The sequence below is a fragment of the Arvicola amphibius genome, chromosome 12 (assembly GCF_903992535.2).
Source record: "Arvicola amphibius chromosome 12, mArvAmp1.2, whole genome shotgun sequence".
NCBI lineage: Eukaryota > Metazoa > Chordata > Mammalia > Rodentia > Cricetidae > Arvicola > Arvicola amphibius.
This window is the reverse complement of record NC_052058.2, coordinates 64366367-64389545: the sequence shown is the minus strand read 5'-3', so window position 1 is coordinate 64389545 and position 23179 is coordinate 64366367. Positions and strand designations below refer to the sequence as shown.

General features: G+C 38.1%; 1 protein-coding gene across 5 annotated transcripts in view; it reads right to left on the bottom strand.

Annotated features, from left to right (window-relative positions):
* The window catches only part of Rasal2 (RAS protein activator like 2), a 293856-nt gene that overhangs the window by 30122 nt on the left and 240555 nt on the right, over window positions 1-23179 (bottom strand). For all 5 annotated transcript variants that reach the window (XM_038348684.2, XM_038348685.2, XM_038348686.2 and 2 more), the window contains 6 exons: window positions 14863-15016; window positions 13551-13649; window positions 11588-12142; window positions 10117-10261; window positions 3449-3593; window positions 2554-2790 (listed from right to left, as the gene is read on the bottom strand). In XM_038348684.2, coding sequence (XP_038204612.1) covers window positions 2554-2790; window positions 3449-3593; window positions 10117-10261; window positions 11588-12142; window positions 13551-13649; window positions 14863-15016 — 1335 coding nt within the window. The remainder of the gene's footprint in view (window positions 1-2553; window positions 2791-3448; window positions 3594-10116; window positions 10262-11587; window positions 12143-13550; window positions 13650-14862; window positions 15017-23179) is intronic.

Here is a 23179-nt window from a genome sequence, read left to right as displayed (position 1 = left end):
ATCCTTAGTTATCTACCAAATGCCCATCTTCAATTTTGCTATTTTTTTATTTCTAGTTTCCAAATATATTTCATAGTAGTCTCTTTCTTACCCATGGTTCATATTGAAAGACTTCTAATGGATGCCTGAAACTGCAGGTATCATTGAACTCCCTATATTTTGCCCTATAATGCACTCTTAAAACAAAACCAAAAAAAAAAAAAAATTTTTAAAGGACTTTATAGTTTCTCTTCAGCACATCCAAACTGCCAGCATAACAATTTCTACTTGGGTGGGGACTATTAATGAGTAATATAAGGTTATTTGAATACAAGCATTATGATATGTTATTAGTTAATCTGAAAACCAAGAGCCTATTAACATAGGTGGCATACACTGCATGGATACAGAGAACAAATGGATGACTGATATCCTGGGTAGGACTGAGCTAGTTAGACATCAGGAGATATCTCCTACCCACAATGGTTTGAATGCTGCATTTAGTATTTTTGGACCACAGTTGATCATGGGTAATTAAACCATGAACTGCAGTCCTTACACAAGAGGAGACTGTATAGGAGGGGACTTTTTCTAAGTCTCTGTTCATGTTCTTTATTTCATCAAAGAAGAAATTTCTGCCCATCTATTTTCCTACTTTAAGTCTATAAAACCTGCCCCAACATAACCTACAAATAATTTTATTAGAAGTAACTCAAATATGGACAATTTTTTCTGTGTTAGCTATAAGGTCCGCATCAAAAAAATTCTATTAGAGGGCTGGAGAGGTGGTTCAACAATTAAGAGCACTAGTTGCTCTTCCAGAGGACCTGGGTTCTATTCCCAGCAGCTACATGGTGGCTTGCAACTGTCTCTAACTCCAGTCCTAGAGAATCCAATACCCTTTTCTGGCCTCTATAGGCACCACACATGCATGTGGTACATAGGCTTACACATAAGCAAAACACCCATACACATAAAATTAAATTTAAAAAAATTACAAAATAATGAGAAGACAGTCTGCTTCAATGGCAGTTTTTCTTCCATACATTGTTGGTAGAAGCTTGTCTGTCTCAATATTAACTATACCTGTGATCACTTTAGCAGTCTGAGTTCTTTCCTGGTCCTTCCTTCTTTCCCCCTCTTTTTTGGAGAAGTCTCACTGGCTGGCTGGCCTAAACTTGCTATGTAGACTAGATTGGCCTTGGACTTAAAAAGATCCACCTGCTTCTACCTCCTGAGTGTAGGGATTGAAGGTGTGAGCCACTGTTCTTGGCTTCCTAACTTCCTTTGGAAAATAAATTTAAGCCTACAGAAAGTTAAAAGAATATATAACAAACATCCATATGCTTTTCATCTGTATCAACCAACTGTTCACCTTTTATTTGTTTGCCAGGTTTGCTTTCATTCTCTACAGATATATATCCTTTTGTTAAAATCCAGAAAAACTAAATTACAGATACTGCCTCTATATACTTTAGAGTCCATTGTTTCCAGAATAAGGAGTATCTTATATAAATCAATGCCATTTTCACATTAAAGATTTTAAAACATTATTCATGATTCATCTCATATAATTAGATTCTACTGTTTTTTGCCAAATAATAAAAATTATTTCGATAATTATATGTGTATGTATGTGATTGTGAGTGTGGGTGTCCCTTGACGGCAGAGGTGATGGATTCCCTGGGAACTAGATTTGCAGGCAGCTGTGGGCTACCTGATGTGGGTGGTCTGCTGAAGTAGTTATGTGATCGTAACCGCTGAGCTGTCTTTCCAGTACCCAAATAGCTAAAACAACCTTTACATTAGTTTATTTTGTGTGTGTGGGGTGGTGGTGTTTGCACATCATGGTGCACATGTGGAGGTCAGAGGTCAACATATTGGTACTGTTTTTTTCTGTCTACCATGTGGATTTGGGGTATTAAACTCAAGTTGTCAGGTTTGACAGACGGTGTCTTTACCTGATGAATCATCTTGATGGACCCCCCAAATAATTTTTACAGATTGTTTTTCTAACTTATAATACCAATAAATTTCAAGTATTGCATTTGGTTTCTTTTGATTGTCTACAATACCCTTCCATCTTCTGCATTTTTCTTAATACCACCTGTTAGAAGTGGCCAGCTTATTTGCAACAAATGATGTAACTGCAGTATTTGCCTGTTTTCACGACACTTCTTTTGATGGATGCTTGGGACTGAACCTGGACCTAGTGCATGTGATGTAAGAATACCATAGCCCTTCCCCAGCACTCTCATTCCCATCCTGGTGTCACAGTGCTCAAAGAGTGCATATGTTATCATTTGTCATTCTATCTTTAATTAGTACTTTAATTTAGTTATCACCACTTACATATTATTAAATATACTTTATAAACATTTTCAGTTGTTATAAATATTTCACTAAATGTTTGTACCAGTGTTATTTAATATTTGTTTCCATTTTAAAATTTTTTATTGACAATGCAATAAAAATCTAGTAGGAGTGGGAATGCGGCTCTCAGCCTCATCCCCAAACTCATGTGTTTCTTTAAAGCCAGGTGTTTTTTTAAAAGGTTAGAGTAGTTTCACCTACTTGGCAAAATTGGCCAGGTTCTGAATGACCTTGGCAATAAGAGTTAGAGTCCGAGATGTGCGGTCATCAGGATACTCCTGCATCAGGCTGAAAAGACTGGGAGACATAATGGCTGGGCAGAGGAAACGGAGAAATAGTGAGGCGCTAATGAGCCGCTCACTGATGTCTTGCTTGCCTCGGTTCAGGCACTGCTGCTTCCATGATGCAAACACTTCTTTCAACTCACGAGGGAAGACACTACAGAAGGGGGAAAATATACACAAAAAAACCCCAAAACCTCTAAATATAAAGTGTCATAACCTATGAAAGTGACCCCTCTGACCCAGGATGCCTCTGTTCTACAACTGAGCTAGGAGGAGGACCTACTAGACACCCAGAGATGGGAGTCAGTCTGATTCATAGCTGAGAGGAGGTGGAATAGTCAAAGAAGGCCAGGTGGAGATTAGAAACTGAAAGTAACAAGTTTTGGATTAGTACAAATTTAGTTTAGCTGAGTGGAAAAACAGCTTGAGGCTCCTTACTAAACTACCTGGTTAGCTTACCATAATATCCCTAAAGGCTGTTCATGAAAAATCTTCCCAAACTCCCACGTGTTTGTGGCAGAGCAAAAGATCAAAATTTATGAACACATCTGCTCCATACTTGCAAATATTAAAAAAATAATAAAAAATAAAACAAAATAACCCCACTGCTACCTCCAGCCTCTACTTGTAGGTATTAGAAAGTACAGCTCTAACAGTGGGGAAGGGTTATTTAGAGAGAAGTTCAGAAGTCCTGCTCATAACGAAGAGTTAGAGTTTAGACAGGCCTAAGGGAGGGAAATCTTGCAATTTCCTTCAAGTCTTTTCTTTGTGGTGACGATCATATGGAAAAGGTGGCAAGGACACAAGCTCACCAGTATGAATTGATGATCTTGCAGAAAGCCAACTCACAGCACATCTTCAGGTTGCTCTGATGGTCTACCAGCTCACTAGATGAACACTTGCTGGGGTCCACTTCACAGTTCTCATCTGATTCATACAAGGCTTTGATGAACTCCCCTAACCAGAGAGGAAAGGTGACAATTACTATAACTAAACTATGCTTTCCTAAATAGAACAAGAAACTCTGAGCAAGGAGGAACCATGAAGTGTACTGCTTTAGAACCCAATAGCTACCTCCTCCTATGCATTACATTTATTCTCTTTATCCTGGAAGCAGAACAGAACCAATCACCAGCATCATCATTTATTTTTTTTAAAAAAAGCAATGATTTGATTTAGAAATATAGTATCTTTTACTGGAAACCCAAAATATATTTAATTATCAAGAACTTGTACAGAGTTCCCCCAACTAGTGTAAGTAATCTCATTATTCCAGAGGGGGAAAATAATAACTCCCAAGTTTAACTGAACAGGTAACCAATTAAAGTTTTAGGAGTAATGTTGGTGTCAAACACAGGCACAAACAAAGGCTCTTCAGCGCTACCGCTAGCACTGGGGACAGTAATTTAACCTTCCACACAAAACTGCAGCATTTCTCTTTATATATACTTTATATGCTTCCCCAAAGACACTGGCTTATAATCACTGGCCAGATAGCATATTCTTAGGAATCTTTGGATATCTACAAAGATATGCTTACTATTCTTTGGAATCACTTATCGGTTAATCTCTGTAAGGTATACCACTTCAATGTCTTCTGACAGTCCATGTTTATACTTTTGTGCATATTTGTTCACATATAAATCTCAATTACGTTCAAATTCATTACCCCCCTCCCTTGAATAACTCTCAATAAAGCAGGATAGGAGCTTACTAAGGTTTTATAGGAGATGGAAGCATAGTTTGCTTACAGGTCCCTCTTCATTAAAGAGTGGGCCTTTTAAAGATGCTTCTCAATCTGTGGGTGTGACTTGAGGTTCAAGTTAGTCATAAGAGGGTTTTGAAGAACAGTAATTTCTAAAAAAAAAAAAAAAAAGATACCAGGGACAAAATGAAACACTTTTTGTCAAAATAATTATAACTGAGGTAAAGGAAAGCTTTTAAAAATAGCTATTACAGGGGATGGGAAACCTGTTTAGAAGAAACATTCTTGGGGAACAGGAAGCAAAGTGGTACATACACATGCACCACATACACATACACACACACAGATTATGAACATGTTCCATTATATTTAAAAAGTGCTATGGTAACATCCTGGATTCCTCACTTAACTAAGGGGCCTTGAAACATTACTTAATTAGACTGAGCTTTGTCTGTTTTGTTTAGGTATCGGACCCGTCTTTTAGAGTTGTAGTAAGGAGAGAGAGAGAGAGAGAGAGAGAGAGAGAGAGAGAGAGAGAGAGAGAGAGAGAGAGAGAGATCCTTTAGAATGCATTATTATGTACAAAACATGCTACTTTAAAATAGTTTTTAATTAAGTAAAATCATCAAACTGGTAACAATTGCCACAAGATAATGTTCATTCCATGTTTCCATTCAATCTGTTTCATTTGAAAGATACATAGCTGTAAAACTTAAAACTATCAGCATTGAATAATTCAGTAATAACTGGCTACAATGTAAATCTGTAACATTCTGCTATGAGTGTTCACTTAGATCATACCTATTCTAAGGAAATACTAATAATATAAGCATTAACTATTTTTCTTTCATCCTTTAAGTAAACAACCCAATAAATTAGTCAGGGTCCAGACAAAAATTGTATCAGCACTATAGGACCTAAAGATTTTCCTGATATGATATCATAAAAAAATCTATTAAAAACCAAAAATTTGGGCTAGGCGGTGGTGGTGAATGCCTTTAATCCCAGCACTTGGGAGGGAGAGGCAGAGGATCTCTGTGAGTTCAAGGCCAGCCTGGTCTACAAGAGCTAGTTCCAGGACGGCTCCAAAGCCACAGAGAAACCCTGTCTCAAAAACAAAAAACCAAACCAAACCAAACAACAACAACAAAAAACCCCAAAAAACCCCAAAATTGTTTTCATTTTTGGAATTATAACGCATGTCTGAAAATATGTAGTATGCTAAAATTAAGATGAATCTTTTATAGGTTTGTATCTAAAAAGGTACTTACTTGAAAATTATTTGTGTTTGCTCCTTTACCTTTGGGGGGTGGGGAAAAGAGCTAAAAGGAGCAATCACTGAGTTTAAATATTTAGTGTGTATTTGAAGTGCTCTATCATGTTTTCTTTGAATTGTAAAAAAGAATTGCACTTGTCTGTGTCTGCATGAATATAAGCACAGGTGAACAGATGATCACGACTTTACACATGGAGGCTAGGAGTGTGAGATCCTGGGAGCTGGAGGCACAGCTGTTTGCAGATACCCAGTTTGTTATGTGGGTACTGTTATCCAAATGCTGGACTTCATGATTATGCAGCAAACAAGCTCTCTTAACTGCTTAGCCATATTTCCACTCCCTTCTTTGAAAACATTTTTTAATTAAAAAAATTTAGATTTATTTTATGTGTATGTGTCTGTATGTGTACCACCCAAGTGTCTGGTGTCAGCAGAGATCAGAAGGTGGCATCAAATTCACTGCAACTGGATTTATGAATGGTTGTCAGTCACTATGTGGGTGCTGGGAACTCAACCAGGGTTCTCTGCAAGAGCAGTTAAGTGCTCTTAACCACCTAGCCATCTCTCCAACGCCCTACCTCCCATCTTTTTAGTAAAGGTCTCACGAACACCAGACTAACTGCAAACTCATTAAGTAGTCCTGCCTTTACCTTGGGACTGATGAAAATGCAAGCATGTGCCACCATGCTCAGTTCTATTAGATGTTTTCTATGTTAATTGCTAAATGGTTATTATCATCAACATTTCATGTGAGGTTTGTTTAACAGGTGTTGACATATTACTGCTGACAGGCATTTGCCTCTAACACCAGCCTGGAAATTATGTCTTCTAAGAGACTTATGTTTCACAGATGGTATTTCTTCTTTGTCACAAGATAGCAACAAGAAACCGACTTTAATCAGACAGGTAAAGGGAGCAAACAGATGGAAGACTTAGGTCTAAATACAACAGAGTTCCCCCCCCCCCCGAGTAGAGAGTAATGCTTTTATTAAGATCAAGACAGGCTAAGAACCTGGCTGATACTGTACATTATGATTGGCAACTTTCTTTGAGGATGGGTGGGCATTACACTCATGGCCTTATGTGTGTCAGGAAAGTGCTCTACCAATGAACAACATAAACAGCACTTCTTTTTTTCTTTTTGCTTAAAGTGTATTAATACAACAAAACTTCAATAGGAAGAAGAGAGTCTAGTCTCAGTACAGAGAATCTTATGAGTTAAATGTTTTCATGTTCTGGGAAGCTGCAGCCATTTTCTTTATCCTAACCCATGTTCTTAGGTAACAGAAATGTTAACAAGAGATCTTTGTGATGTCTTACTGAGCTAATCAGATATTTAATTATTCACTATTTTACCAAAGGACTTGGTATTCATTCGTCATTTTGGAACTTTAATTCAGAAATCCATTTAAACAAACAGATCTTTAGAATATGAATATTCTCACCTTCATGTTCACAGAATGGAGAACACTGTCAGAGATGCTTCATTGTTGCCTTTTATAAGACAACACAGATCACTAAAGCAAATACTAACACAAAATTTATAACTATAGTTAAGTGCCTATGTAAATGAGATTAACAGCATCTTTCCTAGTGTCAATGAAAATCAACTGTTTTCTCATAATCCTTTTAGATCTTACATTAAAGCAATTGAGTAGATTTAAAGATAAACAGAAGTGAAAAAAAAAAAACAACTCTTGTTCAGAGTAGAAATTGTCACTACAGCAGGTCTGCTTCCTGTAAACAAAGCCTTATTTCTCAACCAGTTACTACTTTTTACCCCTTATAATTCCTTTCCTCTTTTTTCCCCTCCTTAATTTTTTTTAAGACAGGGTTTCTTTGTGTAGCCCTAGCTATCCTGAAACTCACTTTGTAGACCAGAATGTCATCAAGCTCAAAGATCTGCCTGTCCTCTGCCTCATGAGTGCTGGGATTGAAGGCGTGTGCCACCATTGCCCAGCTCCTTTTCTCTTGATACAACAATTTGAAGGATCACAAGTAATATTTAAGCTGTGAAATAATTTGACAACTATTTTTCTTACTCTCTCTCTCTCTCTCTCTCTCTCTCTATATATATATATATATAGTAATAAAAATAGTTGTCAAATATATATATTTTGTTAAAGGCAGTATTGGACTAGCAAGATGGGTCAGTGAGCAAAGATGCTTTCTACAATGCCTGATGACTTAACTTGGATCCCTGACACCCACGTGGTGGAAGGAGATAACCAACTACAAGTTGTGTTTGTTCTTTGTGTGTGTGTGTGTGTGTGTGTGTGTGTGTGTGTCTGTCTGTCTCTCTCACACACCCATACACATAAATAAATAAAACATGTAAGAATAAAAACAGTAGTCTTGGGTATTGAATCTAGGGTATCACAAATGCTTAAAAATGTGTGCTACCACTAAGCTGCATCTTCAGCTTCTGACCCTCCTTGTCCTCAACATCTAACCAGTTTGTTACTTTTAAAGATTCTTTATTTCTGACTGGACTTAGAAGTGGACACTCTCAGCAAAGACAGCCTACATCTCTTGGCAATCTGTTTCTGCAGCTTTTTTCTTTGGCTTCTTTCATTATCTGGGCCAGAAGTTTAGCATATTTGAAGCCTCCTCCTTTTTCTTAGTGTGTTGTTTCTTTAGAGCACTTGCAGGACTTGTGACGTTACAAGATGCTGAATCTTGGGAGCTTCTCACCTTCCTTGCTTAAGAGCTTTCTTGACAACATATTGGTGGCCATCATCTTTAGAGAGTTGAAAAGTTTGCAGATTGTGCTAGTTGTTTTGGGCTCTAAACAGTAACAAAGTTGAGAACACTCAGCTTGGCATCCACAATGCATCCAAATCCAGACTTGCTCTTCCTCTCTCCAGTTATCCTTGGTTTATCACAAGAAAGCCCCTACTCACCAGATGTGGGTCAAAATACTCTACTTCAAGGGAAAACCTTGTTCATTGTTTTTACAACTGATTCAGACCACATAACCCTTCCACTCTTCACCCAGAGCATCAGTAAAAACGCCTGTGTTCATGAGCTTCTCATCCACCCAATCAGTTTTAGACATATTCAACTTCATCTTGATGGAGCTGACCACCTAGGGGGTACTATGAAAAACAGTGCTTCTCTGACTCCTTTACACTCTTTTTTATTGGTATTTGAGGCTGCATTTCCATGGTTTTCTTTTTTGCATTTTTTCCCTCTGATTATTTTTCTTTTTCTTTTTTATCTCCCCTTTTCATGAGATGTGTTTTTGGCTCTATCCTTTTTGTTTTGATAATTTCTTAGCTTTATTTAACTCCTCTACATAAGTCAGTCCCTGAGTCCTCACATCTGTCTAGACATATGCTCTGATTTGCTTTTTCACCCAAACTCTCCCCAAATTTCTATCAGAAATTCAAGTGAACACATATAAGGTAACATAAAATTTCCACCTTTAAGGCCTACTACTTCCATGATTTCTGTTATGTTTCTTCTAAGAATGTTATCAAGGGACTGGAGAGATGACTCTACATTTAAGAGCCAGTACTGCTCTTGTAGAGGACCTGAGTTTGATTCCCACATTCACATCTGGCAAGCAATAACTGTTAACTCAAGCTCCTGAGTACCTGCACTCATGTGCACACACCCATGAAAAGACATACAGGATTAAAAATAAATGGCCGGGCGGTGGTGGCGCATGCCTTTAACCCCAGCACTCAGGAGGCAGAGGCACGCGGATCTCTGAGTTTGAGGCCAGCCTGGTCTACAAGAGCTAGTTCCAGGACAGGCTCTAGAAACTACAGGGAAACCCTGTCTCGAAAAACAAAACAAAACAAAAAAACAAAAAAAAAAAAACAAAAACAAAACAAAAAAAACCCAAAAAACCCAAAGAAACTCACTATCCTTAGTCACTTAGAAAGTCTACAAATTCTCTATAATATTTAATCAATCTTTCCTACAAACTGAACAAATTGCCAAGTCAGTTCAACTTCTAACTAGTAACTAATTTTTAACCAATCAGTGAGTGGCTTAGTAATCAACAACTAGTGATTGGGGAAAAATTAGTTACTAGTTAGAGACCTTAAAACAGAAGTGTAGAACTGTAGGAACTATCAAACATTTCTTTATTTATGATGAGAATTTTGAGAGCATAATAAATGGCAGGTTAGTCCTTTTAAGACTGAAGTAATGCAGCCATATCACAGTATTAACACTCAGTACTTTTGGAAAAATAGGACACCTATGCTCTAGTAGTGAAATCCATCAGTACTATTATATATCCCGGAGTCAGAAATGCAGAGGTTTGGGGTGGCTATATACGCTGAAGGGTTTTCTATTTTCATATATGTTATAATGAACATGTGTGGTTACTCTACTGGTAAGTACTGCAGAGACAGTTTATGGTTGAAGTTTAAATCACTCAAGTCAGATGAATATACACAGTTTGAGATTAACTTCTTTGACCTAGGAGGTCGAAGAAGTTAAAACTGAAAGGGAAAGAGGATAAATATCTTCCTCTTCCATACCCAGTGCATCATGAAGGTACTGTTGTCCCACCAACTTGAGGTATTCTTCAATGGATTTAGTGGCAATGGTGTTTTCTCTGAAGATCAAGACATCATGTTCTCCACAACGATCCACCTCAGACATCACCAAGTCAGTCAGAAAATCCTGGCAGAATAATGTTCAGTCAGAAAGAAAGCAACTGAATAAGAACCATACATTAAAAGAGACTACTGAAATAGCAGATATGCTGGGAACTCTGCTATAAACGAAGCCAACAAATTCCTTGGAAAGGGAAAGGCAGTCAGGATAAAAATCTTATGTATCGTCAGCTCTAAATTTGGTTTCTGAATTCCTTCAGAGATTTTCTAATGCACTTTTGAAAAAGACCATAATTCTAAATGCACCTCCAAGTCATTCTGTGTGCTCCAGTTTCTTTTTTATGTCCATTAGTCCACACAGCCCATCTACATACAAGGTTCTCTACTCACCACAATAATCTTTCAAATGCTGCTCTCAGTTCTGCCCTCAACGCCACTCCCATTGTTATATAAGTAATTTCTGGAAACTGTTAGATCTCAGCTCCCATACTGCTTCCTCCATGAAGCCCTCCTGGATCAGTATTACCCTAGAGCCTGCTTCTCAGTTCCCCTTGCTCCACACCTCCACAATATTATTTCTTTTTACCCTCTGCACTTCTTATTATAATCAAAGATCCACTTTTGTATTACTTAATACATTTTCTCCAGAAAACTGAAAGACGAAAGATAGTGTTTATTTTTATCCAACACATCCAGTGAAGACACACTTTCATCACCTAACAGTTACTGGCACATGTTAGATGTTATTTTATCCTCCCAGTTTTCATTTCCATGTAGATGAAAGATTGTGACGAAACAGCTGCCAACTAACTGTATAGGATCCCTGTCTTTCCATTTCAGATACAGATGTTAACTCCATGAAGACTTATACTCAGCACATTTTTTTTTTTTTATCTCCTTTGGTACCACTGAGATACAGTTAGCAGTTAATCTTAAAATACAACATTTAGTACTTCAGAAAAACTTCAGCTAGGCATGATGTTGCACACTTGTAACACATCTTTAATTCTGGGATTTGGGAGGCTGAGGCAGGAGGATATCAAGTTTGAAGCTAATATGGGCAATATGGTGAGACCATGTTTCAAAAAAGAAAACAACAACAACAAAAACAGAATTCATGTCATGGGGTACAAGAGCAACTGTGGCTTTGGTATCTACCCTCATAAAAATAAACTAGAAATAAATATTTGCTAGCCCTCCCTTTTACTTTAGTTTACAAATCTCCGTATCTTACAGAACTGCTAATAGACTTCCTTCACTCAACCTTAATTTCCTTTTTCTTTTCTGAAAACATTCTAAGCTGGATTTTCACAATATCTCCCAGTATCCACAGCTTCATTTCCTTGTACATGGTAAGGAAGGACTTTCAGGTAATACACCCATTTCAGCTTACCTTGGCTCTGCCAGTACTCTGAAGAATGTGTACTAAGGCACAAGCCAGCTCCTCTTTATTCCTCACACTAATTACTGGCTCAAGAACAGAACACAGCATGGTGTAGTTGCTGGTGATGAATTCTGCAAATTCTTTGTATTGCTCCATAGGCAGAATGGTGATAGTTTGGAAACGTGACTTAATCCGAATGGAAGGTCCTCCTGTCTTTCCTTTGTTGGGTGTGGGTGTACTTACTGGGTACCACTTTTCTACAAACTGGCGACCAGTCACACTGGCAGTGGGGATGTTGACAAGCCCTACATAATTATTCTTGTCCTTTTTTTTCTTTTTTTCCATATCCTTATAAATGTGAACTGTGATGCTATGAAGAGGTGGAAGGCTATAGAATTCAAAATGTTCACCCCAGAAAATATTGTCTGCTTTGGTCTTGCTGGTTGTACGAGCAAATAGGGTATCATCAAGGCACAGTTCGCAGAAATATTTTTTTTTAGGGGCAAGGTCCTTGGCTTCAATGATCCATAAACGGAGAACATTTTCAGCTCGTCGACAATTGTCCTATAAAGAGACAGCAAATTTGAGATCTGACAAACCAGAAAGAGAATGTTTTCTTCCTAAAGTAATGCTGTTTATTAATGTTCCTCTACTAAGAGCAGTCAACATAGTAAAAAGAATTGCTATCTCATTGTTTTGAACCAAAGAACTCTAAAGAAGAATCCTGTGCAAGTTCAGTGGGAAGATGCACCAGCTGCTAAGCTCAGTGACCTGAATTTGATCCCAGGACACACACTGTTGAAGGAAAAGAATCAACCCTGCAAATTGTCCTCTGACTTCCACACATGTTGACACACACACATATAAATAAATGTAATTAAAAAATAATATTTTTAAAAAAAAAAATCTTACAAAGCCAGGCAGTGGTGATGCAAGCCACTCAGGAGGCAGAAGGATGCAAATCTCTGAGTTTGAGGTCAGCCTGGTCTACAGAGTGAGTTCCAGGACAACCAGGGCTACACTAGAAACTGTCTTGAAAACAAACAAATCTTATGGAACCACATATTCTGTTTTACTTGGATTAAAAAGTATGATCATGTAACAGCAATTTAGACTAATTCCTAAAAATAAAACGGTAAGTTGCTAATACAACTTTTATTATGTATTAACTTCTGGCTGGCTAGGCATGTTACTTAGCTTTTAGAGCCTCTATTCCCACTAGTAAAATGACAACAATATTGTCTTCAGTAACATAATTTTCAGTGTAAAACGTCCTAACATGTATACAGGTTTTTCAAACTGTCAAACTCTAAGCCAGATGTGGTAGCAATTGCCTATAATTCCAGCCTCCCAAGGGCTGGGGCAAAGGGGTTGCAAGTTTAAGGCCAGCCTTGGTTACATAGTGAGATATGTCTCAACAACAACATTTTATTAAGATATATAAAATTAAGATATTACATTTGTCTTCTATCAACTTGATGCTTACAAAATGGTACATTTAAAAAAAAACTTTAATGAATTTGTTCTCACAATTCCATAACCCCACCTTCTTTAATCTCCTTCCCACCCTCATGACTCCCGTTCCTACAAATTCCTTTCTTACACATCATAGCTCCTTCCCACCTTTCTGAGACTCACTGAGTTTAATCAAGAACATCTGTGTGACAATGGGTTCAAAACCATCCAAAACTGTAACTGCTGCTCCCCTGAAATCGGCAAGTACCTAATAGTTCAGCAGGGAGGGTAGGGCCCCTGACCCTCCCAGTCCACGATTGACCCAGTGTGGTGTGGTCTGCCGCCACAGCAGCCGTGAGATGAGGAGTATGTTTGCAGTGTACTTCTCAGCCCTTCTCCTTATCTTCCTATATTTACATTCTTTCTGCTCCCTCTTCTCAGATGATCTATGAGTCTTAGAGGGGGTGGTATACATATCCTATTTGTGACACATTTTGACACTGAGAGCCACCATTACCTTATTTGGCTGAACTGTCCTTCGAAGGTTTTCCATCCACTTATCTCTCTCTGAGGCAGAGTTACAGCTAAAGCATTTACTTCCACTTAAGTAGGTGACCTTCAACACAAAGATTAGAGATGTGGATGTGAGACTATGTGTGTTGTGGGAGATCCATCTTCTAATGTCTGAAGTTTAGGAATTAGGACATGTTATGAAACCCAACTCCTATCATGTGGAGTTGAAACAATTATTTTCATTTTGTCGCATCTTTACTTCAATTCTCTAAGTCACATCGATACTTATTTCCGGCTATGAGAAAAAGGGCTCGTTTACAATTTGGCCTATGGTGCAGAGAAAACAAATTAAAAAAGCTTAAGACCATATCTAAAATAACCTATAAATGAATATGCTCATTTGAGCTAATAAAAATAACTAAAAAGGGAATGTTTGTAAGATCATTTAATTTCATAAGACGGCTTCATTACAATGCTACTGAGGGCTACTAAATGAAGTTGAAAAGCATCAGTACAGAGGAATCACTCTTTGGAATCCATTTCTCCTCCAGGAAGTAATTAACCCATTGATTTCCAGTAATTTATAACATCTGACATAATGTACTATGTCCATAGTAGAAGCTACTGAACTGAGCTTTGCAAATAAGGAAAAGCTCAAGGGATTTTAAACAAATAATAATAATAATAATAATAATAATAATAATAATAATAATAATAAATAATAAGCACGTATAAACGACCTACTCCAAGCTACAGTCTGCTCACTTACACTCTCGGGTCATAATACAGTGAACCAGATCAGGTGGAGTGTTAAGACAGTTCCTAGCTCCAGAAGGTTAGTGAGGCCCTGACATGTTGCTGAGAAGGGCAGTTACTGGTCTCGAAATATGCAGGAGATTACAAAAACAAACAAGGTATGGTCCTAGGTCAAGAACTGATCATGTTATAGCTATAAAACTGTAATTTTGGTGGATTTTCTCCAAATTCTTCTAAAATTGGGATTAAATAACAATATATAACATCAATATTAAAAAATAACACATTAGTTTGAGAAACTATTGTAATCTTGTAACCTACTCTGAGAATGTACTAAGTGCTTAGGCTTTTAAAGCAGACAAAGGCAAAGGTATGAGATAATTCATAACTTCAATTACAAATATAATTCTATTAACAGATTCTCAACATTTCTCTTATAAGTAGGAAAATTTCAGGAACTGAAAACTAGTTAAGACAATTAAATCAGAAACACGACAGTGAAACAGTCAAATTATTGTCAACTATTTTCCCTTCTTTCTGAAATTCTTTTTCCTTTTTACCTCAAAGCAGAAGTCTTGTCCAAGGATGCTACTATGGAGTGGTTTCACTGACACTGGCTCCCCTCTACCAAGATCCAGACATTCCACTGCACTGCATGGGCTCAGCAGGGACTCATGGGAACGAGACTCTTTCAATTTAGGCAGACCACGAGCCCTAAAAGTAGAGAATACTTGAGGCAGTGTTACATTAAAGAAAAGAGACCAAAAAAAAAAAATGTACAGAAGTGTAATGGGAAAAATAAAAGTAGGAACAAATAGTTATCGTACAATAACAACAGTATTAACAGCCACATTCATGGGTAAACATAACTATGCATATATAAACATACTCATGAACATGCTTTTCAAAAACAGAATAATATTACAAGTCTCAAAGGACCTCTAAGTTCCTGTACAGATGTTATTTTCAGTCTCATTTCTGCATTGGAAATGGAGAAATACACACTCTTCAAATTCTTTATTACTTTTTATGCAAAATTACTGTCAAAAGACATTCTTTCCTATTTTATTTGACGATACACATCATTTATCTTCTTGTATCACTGACAATGGCTGAAGCCTCATTTGTTTCTTTGTGCTCTGGGAGATCTACTCCCAGCCCCAGCACACAGTGAGAAAGAGGAAGCAAGCAAGGGGAGTGAGAGGGACAGCAGGAAAGACAAACTTTCAGCGTAGGAACGTCTTTCAAACAACCTCATTTCCATTTCAATATGGAGTTCTCTTCTGGCAAACTTTGACTTCGGTACAGGCTTTACAGAATAAGAATAGAATGCCTTGAGGAAACTTCCCACCACACTTTAAAAAAAAAAGGAGGGAAAAAAAAGCCAGATGCCCCAGAGAACAGTTGACACTGTTAAGCAGGTGTCTTGGCTGATTCTATTTTCCTGGGTGTTTAAAAAAGAAGGGTGGGTATCCTAGATCTTGTTACTACAGGAGCTAATACTTCATTGCCTTCCTATCATAAAAATTAATGAAGTCAAACATGATGGAAAACAATTTTCCTAAATTCAAAAATGCACGGTCACACAGTTGTAGTCAATAATTATCACACTTATTGATTGAGACACCCCTATGGTTCAAGTAGGACTTAATAATAAGTCTATAAAGAAATGTCTGTGTAAAGACATTTGTTTTGGTAAAATATTAAATAAGCAGCTTTATTCATTTGCTAGGAACAAGGATAACACTGAAATGAGCTGTAGCACTTACTGCCAGAAAAGCAGTTAGCTAAATTATTAAGAAATAGGAAACTGAAAACTAGCACTAAATTCACTATCTTCTGTCTCCACTCCACTTGGTCACACCCCATAAATAAGAAACATCTTAAACAATAAGAATAATTAGTCTGTTGTTTTAACAAAAAGAAAACAATAATGACTAAAGTTTAGGCTGGAAAAAAAACCCTGTCTTCTGATAGCATTTTTTTTTTTTTTTAAGTAAAAAGGGCAACATAGTAGTTCCCACTAATAATACAAAGTGTACTAAAGGGACAAAAGCCACCAAATATAGTGTCATAAAAACACAACAAAGCAGCACTTGTATTAATTTCCCTTTGTTCTGGATAAGGAAACATTTTTGAAGTTATATGGTACAAATACAGCACAATTATAAGTAACTAAATGCTATCTTCTAAAACCTTATGACAATTTATCATAACAGCCTTTCTGAATATGCTGAATCAGAAACCAGATGGATAAACAGGATACCATCATCTTTGCCAAACAAATAGAAAGTAATGATTTTACTCTCTTTTCCAGGAGGAACTGTGGGAGGAAAAAGCCTCTTTGGCTCTAGGACGATCAAGAGATATGTAAAACAGGTGCTATGACAAAGTGTCTTTTGTTTTTTATAATCTCCAAAAAATTAAAATAAGCTAATTTTATTTAAAACAAAATAAATGTCTACCTACATGAAGCAATTGTACAGCCCCCTGGCAGTGCAACCCCAAACCATAGTGGTGCCAACATGTCCCGGTTGCAGCAAGTCACTTCCTGGGACTACACCTCAGAAAACAACTCTGTGTAGAAGAACAGGAGCCAGCTGAGGATGATGTCCCTTCTGCCTTCAGTTACTGATGCCACTGATGCCATCTGTGCACAAATGCCTCTCAGGTGTTATTCAAGTCTTCAACAGAAGCCGGACAGAAACAAAAACAAACAAGTCCTCACTATCCAAAGCCCTGCAGTGCGGGTGACATCGGGCTACTTCTCTAGGCTGCTTCTAGCCCCTCAGGTAATACAAACAAGGTTCCAGGGCTCAAGGCTGGGCCTGTTGCCATGGAGCTACACCTTTAAGGAGATTAGAGCTGGAAGGCAGCAGAGAGAAACTGCAGCTGGCAAGGCTCAGGGAGCACGCTCTGCAAACAAGGCAAAGGTGACTCTTTTCAAACAGAAGGGAGGGGGCCGTGAGGGCTCATTCCCATCAGTAAGTTCTCTGTCAAAAGCTGGTAATAAAGGCAGCTCTGGGGGTGGGGAATGATTGCTTACTAAAAACTACTCAGGAACAGATATAGGAAGCTTTGGCTTGTTACATGTGATTGCCAGCTACCCTCTCACTAGATGGTGGTAGTCCCTCTATCGCTTTTTGCAAGTACAATCCCTCACTTGTTTCCTTTGCAGTGCCCGCCCTAGTTAAAAGTTTCTTTTTGCACGATTTATCTGGTTTAACTTTAGAGAAAGTTAAATGAAATAATTTTTTCCAATATTCTGCAGTGTAGTCCACTGCTATAAAAGCTGCTATAAAAGCTCATTCTAATAATCTAATCATTTGGATAACTTAAAATGCTTACTGAAATTTCAATAATTAATACCTAGTTCAGAATCTCCTATAGTTCAAAATGAGGATACAACACCATGAATCGATAGCCAAAGTCTACCATATCCAACATTACTACTGATAAATAAGCAGGTTCTTCCTGTATCAAGAACAGTGTCTCTGAGAAGTCACACCCACAGAAGCATGACTACAGTAAACAGAAGATCAAACAGCCTGGAGATGGCTAGGGCAAGAGTGGGGGAAGGAGGCATTATCTGTCCAAACATTTCAATATGACATCAGAAACCTTAGGTCACCTCTGATCATGTTACCTCCTCCTGTACCTTCACACGAACTATTTTCACAGATCTTCTAACTAGAGTTTTAGAGTATGGTGCCATCAGTTTACTCCTCTAATGGAACAGAATGGGTATTTATTGGTAGCATTATGAGTTTAAAGCTTTTCCAAGGGGAGCCTGACAAGGGTTTTCATCAAGATAATGTGTATTCCTTGACTCCTGGCCTGGCTCTTCTGACTACCACTACTGCAAACACCACACAGGAATAATGCCGGCTTCCAATGCGACTGTTCCTTAATTTAACTGGGAAATGGCTTCTTAGAGGTCGATTTTACATTAATTAAGGAACACCATACTCTACATTTCTATTTTAAGGTTAGCAGAGTCTTTATTTCTTTGTCAACTTATGGACTGTGAAGGAAAGGGTTAGCATGTGTTAAAAATCTAATTGCCAATGAAGATGATTTGCTGCTTCTGACTGATTTAGGACATAAACTACAGGAGAGACTTTCTGTTACCACAGTAAATGTCTGTTTATTGCTTCAACTTTCATCACTACTTAAAGTCAGTCTTAAAAGAGAAAAGTGAACGGCTGGGGATGGGGAGCATCACACACAAACCAGTGGATGCACTGATGCAAAAGGAAAAGAGTAAATGAACTCTGATTAGTGCAATTTGAAATAAACACAGCTGGATTTTCTCATCCTACCCATGTGATTTTTTTAAAGTCACATTTCCCCTACAGCTCCAATAATGCTTGGGTTTGCTAGCTCAATCTGCCACATGTTTACAGATTCTGTTCCAAATTTAGGAACTGGGAAACTTTTAATTAAAAATGCTTATTGCCACACAAAATCCTGGACTCAGTGCAGGTGAGTTTCTGCTTGGTTGGCAGTTATGAGTCTGAACTGCGTCACTGAGTTCTTGAAGAGTTCTGTGCCAGTAGCTGAGCACTGCAGGACACTCGTGTTTAACCAGCATGCATTTAAAGATATTTATTCTGAAATGTGCCAAGTGGTAATCAATAACTTGGGTGTCTCAATACTCTCATCACATTTTAAACTGAGATCTCACAACAAGAAAAGAATCCCCCCATGCTCTGGATTTTACTGTTTATATAAGATCTTTTATGAACATTTCCAAGTGATTCTATCTACTGAAACCATGCATGTAATTTAACTGTCCCTCATCAGGCTGTGTGGTGTGTGTTGTGTGTGTGTGTGTGGTGTGTATGTACGTAAGTAATTCACTCACTAGTGTTCTATTGTGTACTCAAAGCCCACTTTCTGAGATCTTGATAGCTAGCTACACTGGCCTACTTGCTGTAGGTGAAACCACGTTCTACTTGCTTATACTACTGATTTTTATGTTAGCCCACGCAGATGTGGCTTAATAGAAGCAAAATACATAATGCAGATTTTCCTTCTCCCTGCTTAGTCTCCGACCGGATAGTCTAATGAGTCCAGATGATACAGATAAGGAGGGTATCTGAAGCATGAATCATCACTTAAAATAAAAACCTCATGTCTCACTATCCCCCACAAAAAGTCAAACATATAGCTACTTTAACATGTATATATGTATACATTCAAGGAAGGGGGGCATAGAAAGAGACTATAAAAAAACCAAAGTGTAATCTGAGAAGTAAAAAATTCCACTGTCTCTAATACATATAGAGATGTTTTATAATACAATTTTTCTTATTCCTTACAATTGCAAATGAATTAAAACCTACTAGTACCAATAAAACAACAGAACACAGGTATATTGAATTTAGCAAAAATATCAAAATGAACCAAATTATACCCAGAACCCAACTCAACTAGTAGACCAGTTGGAAGGGTAGAAATACTAAAATTCCTTTAAAAATATTTTTAGGGGTTCATAACATCTCCAGCTCAAGCCCAAGCAGGGCGGCTGGGGGACTGCTTAGGGAGTGCAACTGGCAGGCAGGAGCTTTCGTTTGTTTCATTAGCCTGCCTGCGGAACGGTAGGCCCTCTCCGGAACTCCTGGCCAGCAAAGACACTGGATATTAGGACCAGAAACACATTTGGGAGGCCCCTCTCCCAGAACTCCCTGGCCAGCAAAGACACTGGACATTAAGACCAGAAGACACATCTGGGAGGACCAGAAGACACATCTAGGAGGACCAGAAGACACATCTGGGAGCAAAGACACCAGATTTTAAAACCGGAAGACACATCTGGGAGGCATCCCTCAGCTACAAGGAATCCCTGATTCAGTGCTGTGGAGTCCCATCTAGACGGCCTTTCCCTAGTGTATTCAACTGTCCTGACCCTGTCCCAAGGCCACCTAACCAGAGGGGGGAGAGGCTGCCTTCCAGGCAGGTTGGAGGAGCCCTGCAAGGGAGTGCAGGCTCCTTCAGATTGTGCTGCAAGGAATAGCTCCTGCCCTGGCACTGAGGAGATCCACCCACATCCAGTCAGAGCAAGGATTGGAACAAGTCACCAAGTCTCTCCTAGCTCCATTTGAAGGAAGAGATGGGCAGGCGCCAATGCAAGAACTCCTCCAACAACCCGAAAGGCAACATGTCATCACCAGAATCCAGTCATCCCAAAACAAAAAAGAATTGAACACCCTACTCCAGAAGAAATAGACCTTAAACAGTACTTCATGAAAATAATCAGAGGACCTTAAACGGAGGTAAAAAACTGCCATAAAAGAAATGGAGATGAGCCGGGCGGTGGTGGCGCACGCCTTTAATCCCAGCACTCGGGTGGCAGAGGAAGGTGGATCTCTGTGAGTTCGAGGCCAGCCTGGTCTACAAGAGCTAGTTCCAGGACAGGCTCTAAAAAGCTGCAGAGGAAACCCTGTCTCTGAAAACCCAAAAAAGAAAAAAAGAAAGAAGAAATGGAGATGACAAACAAAAAAGTATATGAAATAAATAAATCTCTCAAAGATACCCAAGAAAACAAGAAAAGCAATCAACAGGTAAGGGAAACAGTACAAAGACTGAAAATTCGAAATGGAGGTAATGAGGAAAACACAATTCCAAGGGAAGACTGGAAATGGAAATTCTGAGTAAACGAACAGAAACTTCAGAGACAAGTATTTCCAACCGAATACAAGAGATGGAAGAAAGAATCTTGGACTCTGAAGATACTATAGAGGAAATAAAATCACAGATTAAAGAACAAAACAAATCCAACAAATTCTTAACACAAAACACCCAACACAATAAAAAGACCAAACTTAAGAATAATTGGCATAGAAGAAGGAGAACTACAACTCAAAGGCCCAGAAAATATATTAAACAAAATTATAGAAGAAAATTTCCCTAACCTAAAGAAGGATATTCCTATGAAGCTACAAGAAGCCTACAGAACACCAAACAGACTGGATTAAAAGAAAGCATCCCCACGCCATATAATAATCAAAACACAAAACATACAGAATAAAGAACAGATATTAAGAGCTGCAAAGGAAAAAGGTCAAGTAACATACAAAGGGAAACCTAATCAGAATTACACCTGACTTCTCACTGGAAAACCATGAAAGCCAGAAGGTCTTGGATAGATGTGCTACAGACATTAAGGGAACATGGATTGCAAGCCCAAGACTTTAATATACCGGCAAAAGCTAGCATTCACCATCAATGGAGAAACAAGATATTCCAGGACAAAACAGATTTAAACAATACGTAGGCCACAAATTCCAGCCTTGCAAAAAGTAATAGAAGGAAAATCACAAACCAAGGAGTCCACATAATGCCCACAATAACTCAGGCATCTAGCGACCCTTCACCAGCACAACTAAAGAAGGGAAAACACACAAACTCTACTACAAAAAAACGACTGGAGTTAACAACCACTGGTCATTAATATCACTTTAATATCAATGGACTCAATTCACCTATAAAAAGGCACAGGCTAAGAGATTGGATACGAAAACAGGATCCAACATTCTGCTGTTTACAAGAAACACACCTCAACCACAAAGACAGACACCTACTCAGAGTAAAGGGTTGGGAAAAGGTTTATCAAGCAAATGGACCTAAGAAACAAGCCGGTGCGGCCATACTAATTTCTAACAAAGTTGACTTCAAACTAAAATCAATCAGAAGAGATGGAAAAGGACACTTTATACTCAAACTAGGAAAAATCCTTCAGAATGAAGTCTCAATCCTGAATATCTATGCCCCTAATATAAAAGCTCCCACTTATGTAAAAGAAACACTTCTAGAACTCAAGGCAGCCATCAAACCACACACACTAATAGTAGGAGACTTCAACACTCCTCTCTCACCAATGGACAGGTCAATCAGACAGAAAACCTAACAGAAAATTGAAAGACTTAATGGAGGTAATGAACCAAATGGACTTACAGAACATCTATAGAAACATTCCACCCAAATAGGAAAGAATATACCTTCTTCTCTGCGGCTCATGGAACCTTTTCGAAAAATTGACCATATATACTTGGTAAACAAAGCAAACTTCCACAGTTACAAAAAAAATATTAGTAACCACCTGTGTCTTATTGGATCACCATGATTAAAATTAGAATTCAACAAACAATGCTGATACCATAAAATCCAGAAAGCCCACAAAACTCATGGAAACTGAACAGTCAACTACTGAACCACACCTGGGTCAAGGAAGAAGAATAGAAAGAAATTAAAGAGTCTTTCTTGAATTTATGAAACAAAGACACAACACATACTCCAAACCTATGGGACACAATGAAAGCAGTGCTAAGAGGAAAGTGCATAGCATTAAGTGCCCACTTAAAGAAAACGAGAAAGCACTCATTGGTGACTTAACAGCACACCTGAAAGCTCTGGAAAAAAAAAAGAAGCAGACTCACCTAGGAGAAGTAGAAGACTGGAAATAATCAAACTGAGGGCAGAAATCAAACAAACAGAAACACAGAAAACAATCCAAAGAATCAATGAAACAAGAAGCTGGTTCTTGGAGAAAAATCAACAAGATTGACAAACCTTAGCCAAACTAATCAAACGGCAGAGAGAGAACACGCAAATTAATAAGATCAGAAATGAAAAGGCGGACATAACCACAGACACAGAGGAAATTCAGAGAATCATTAGATCTTACTACAAAAGCCTGTATGCCACAAAATTGGAAAATGTAAAAGAAATGGACAGTTTTTTTAGATAAATAACCATATACCAAAAGTTAAACCAGGACCAGGTAAATGCTCTAAATCGTCCTGTTAGTCGCAAGAATTAGAAACTGTTATCAAAAACCTCCCTACCACAAAGAGCCCAGGACCGATGGTTTCA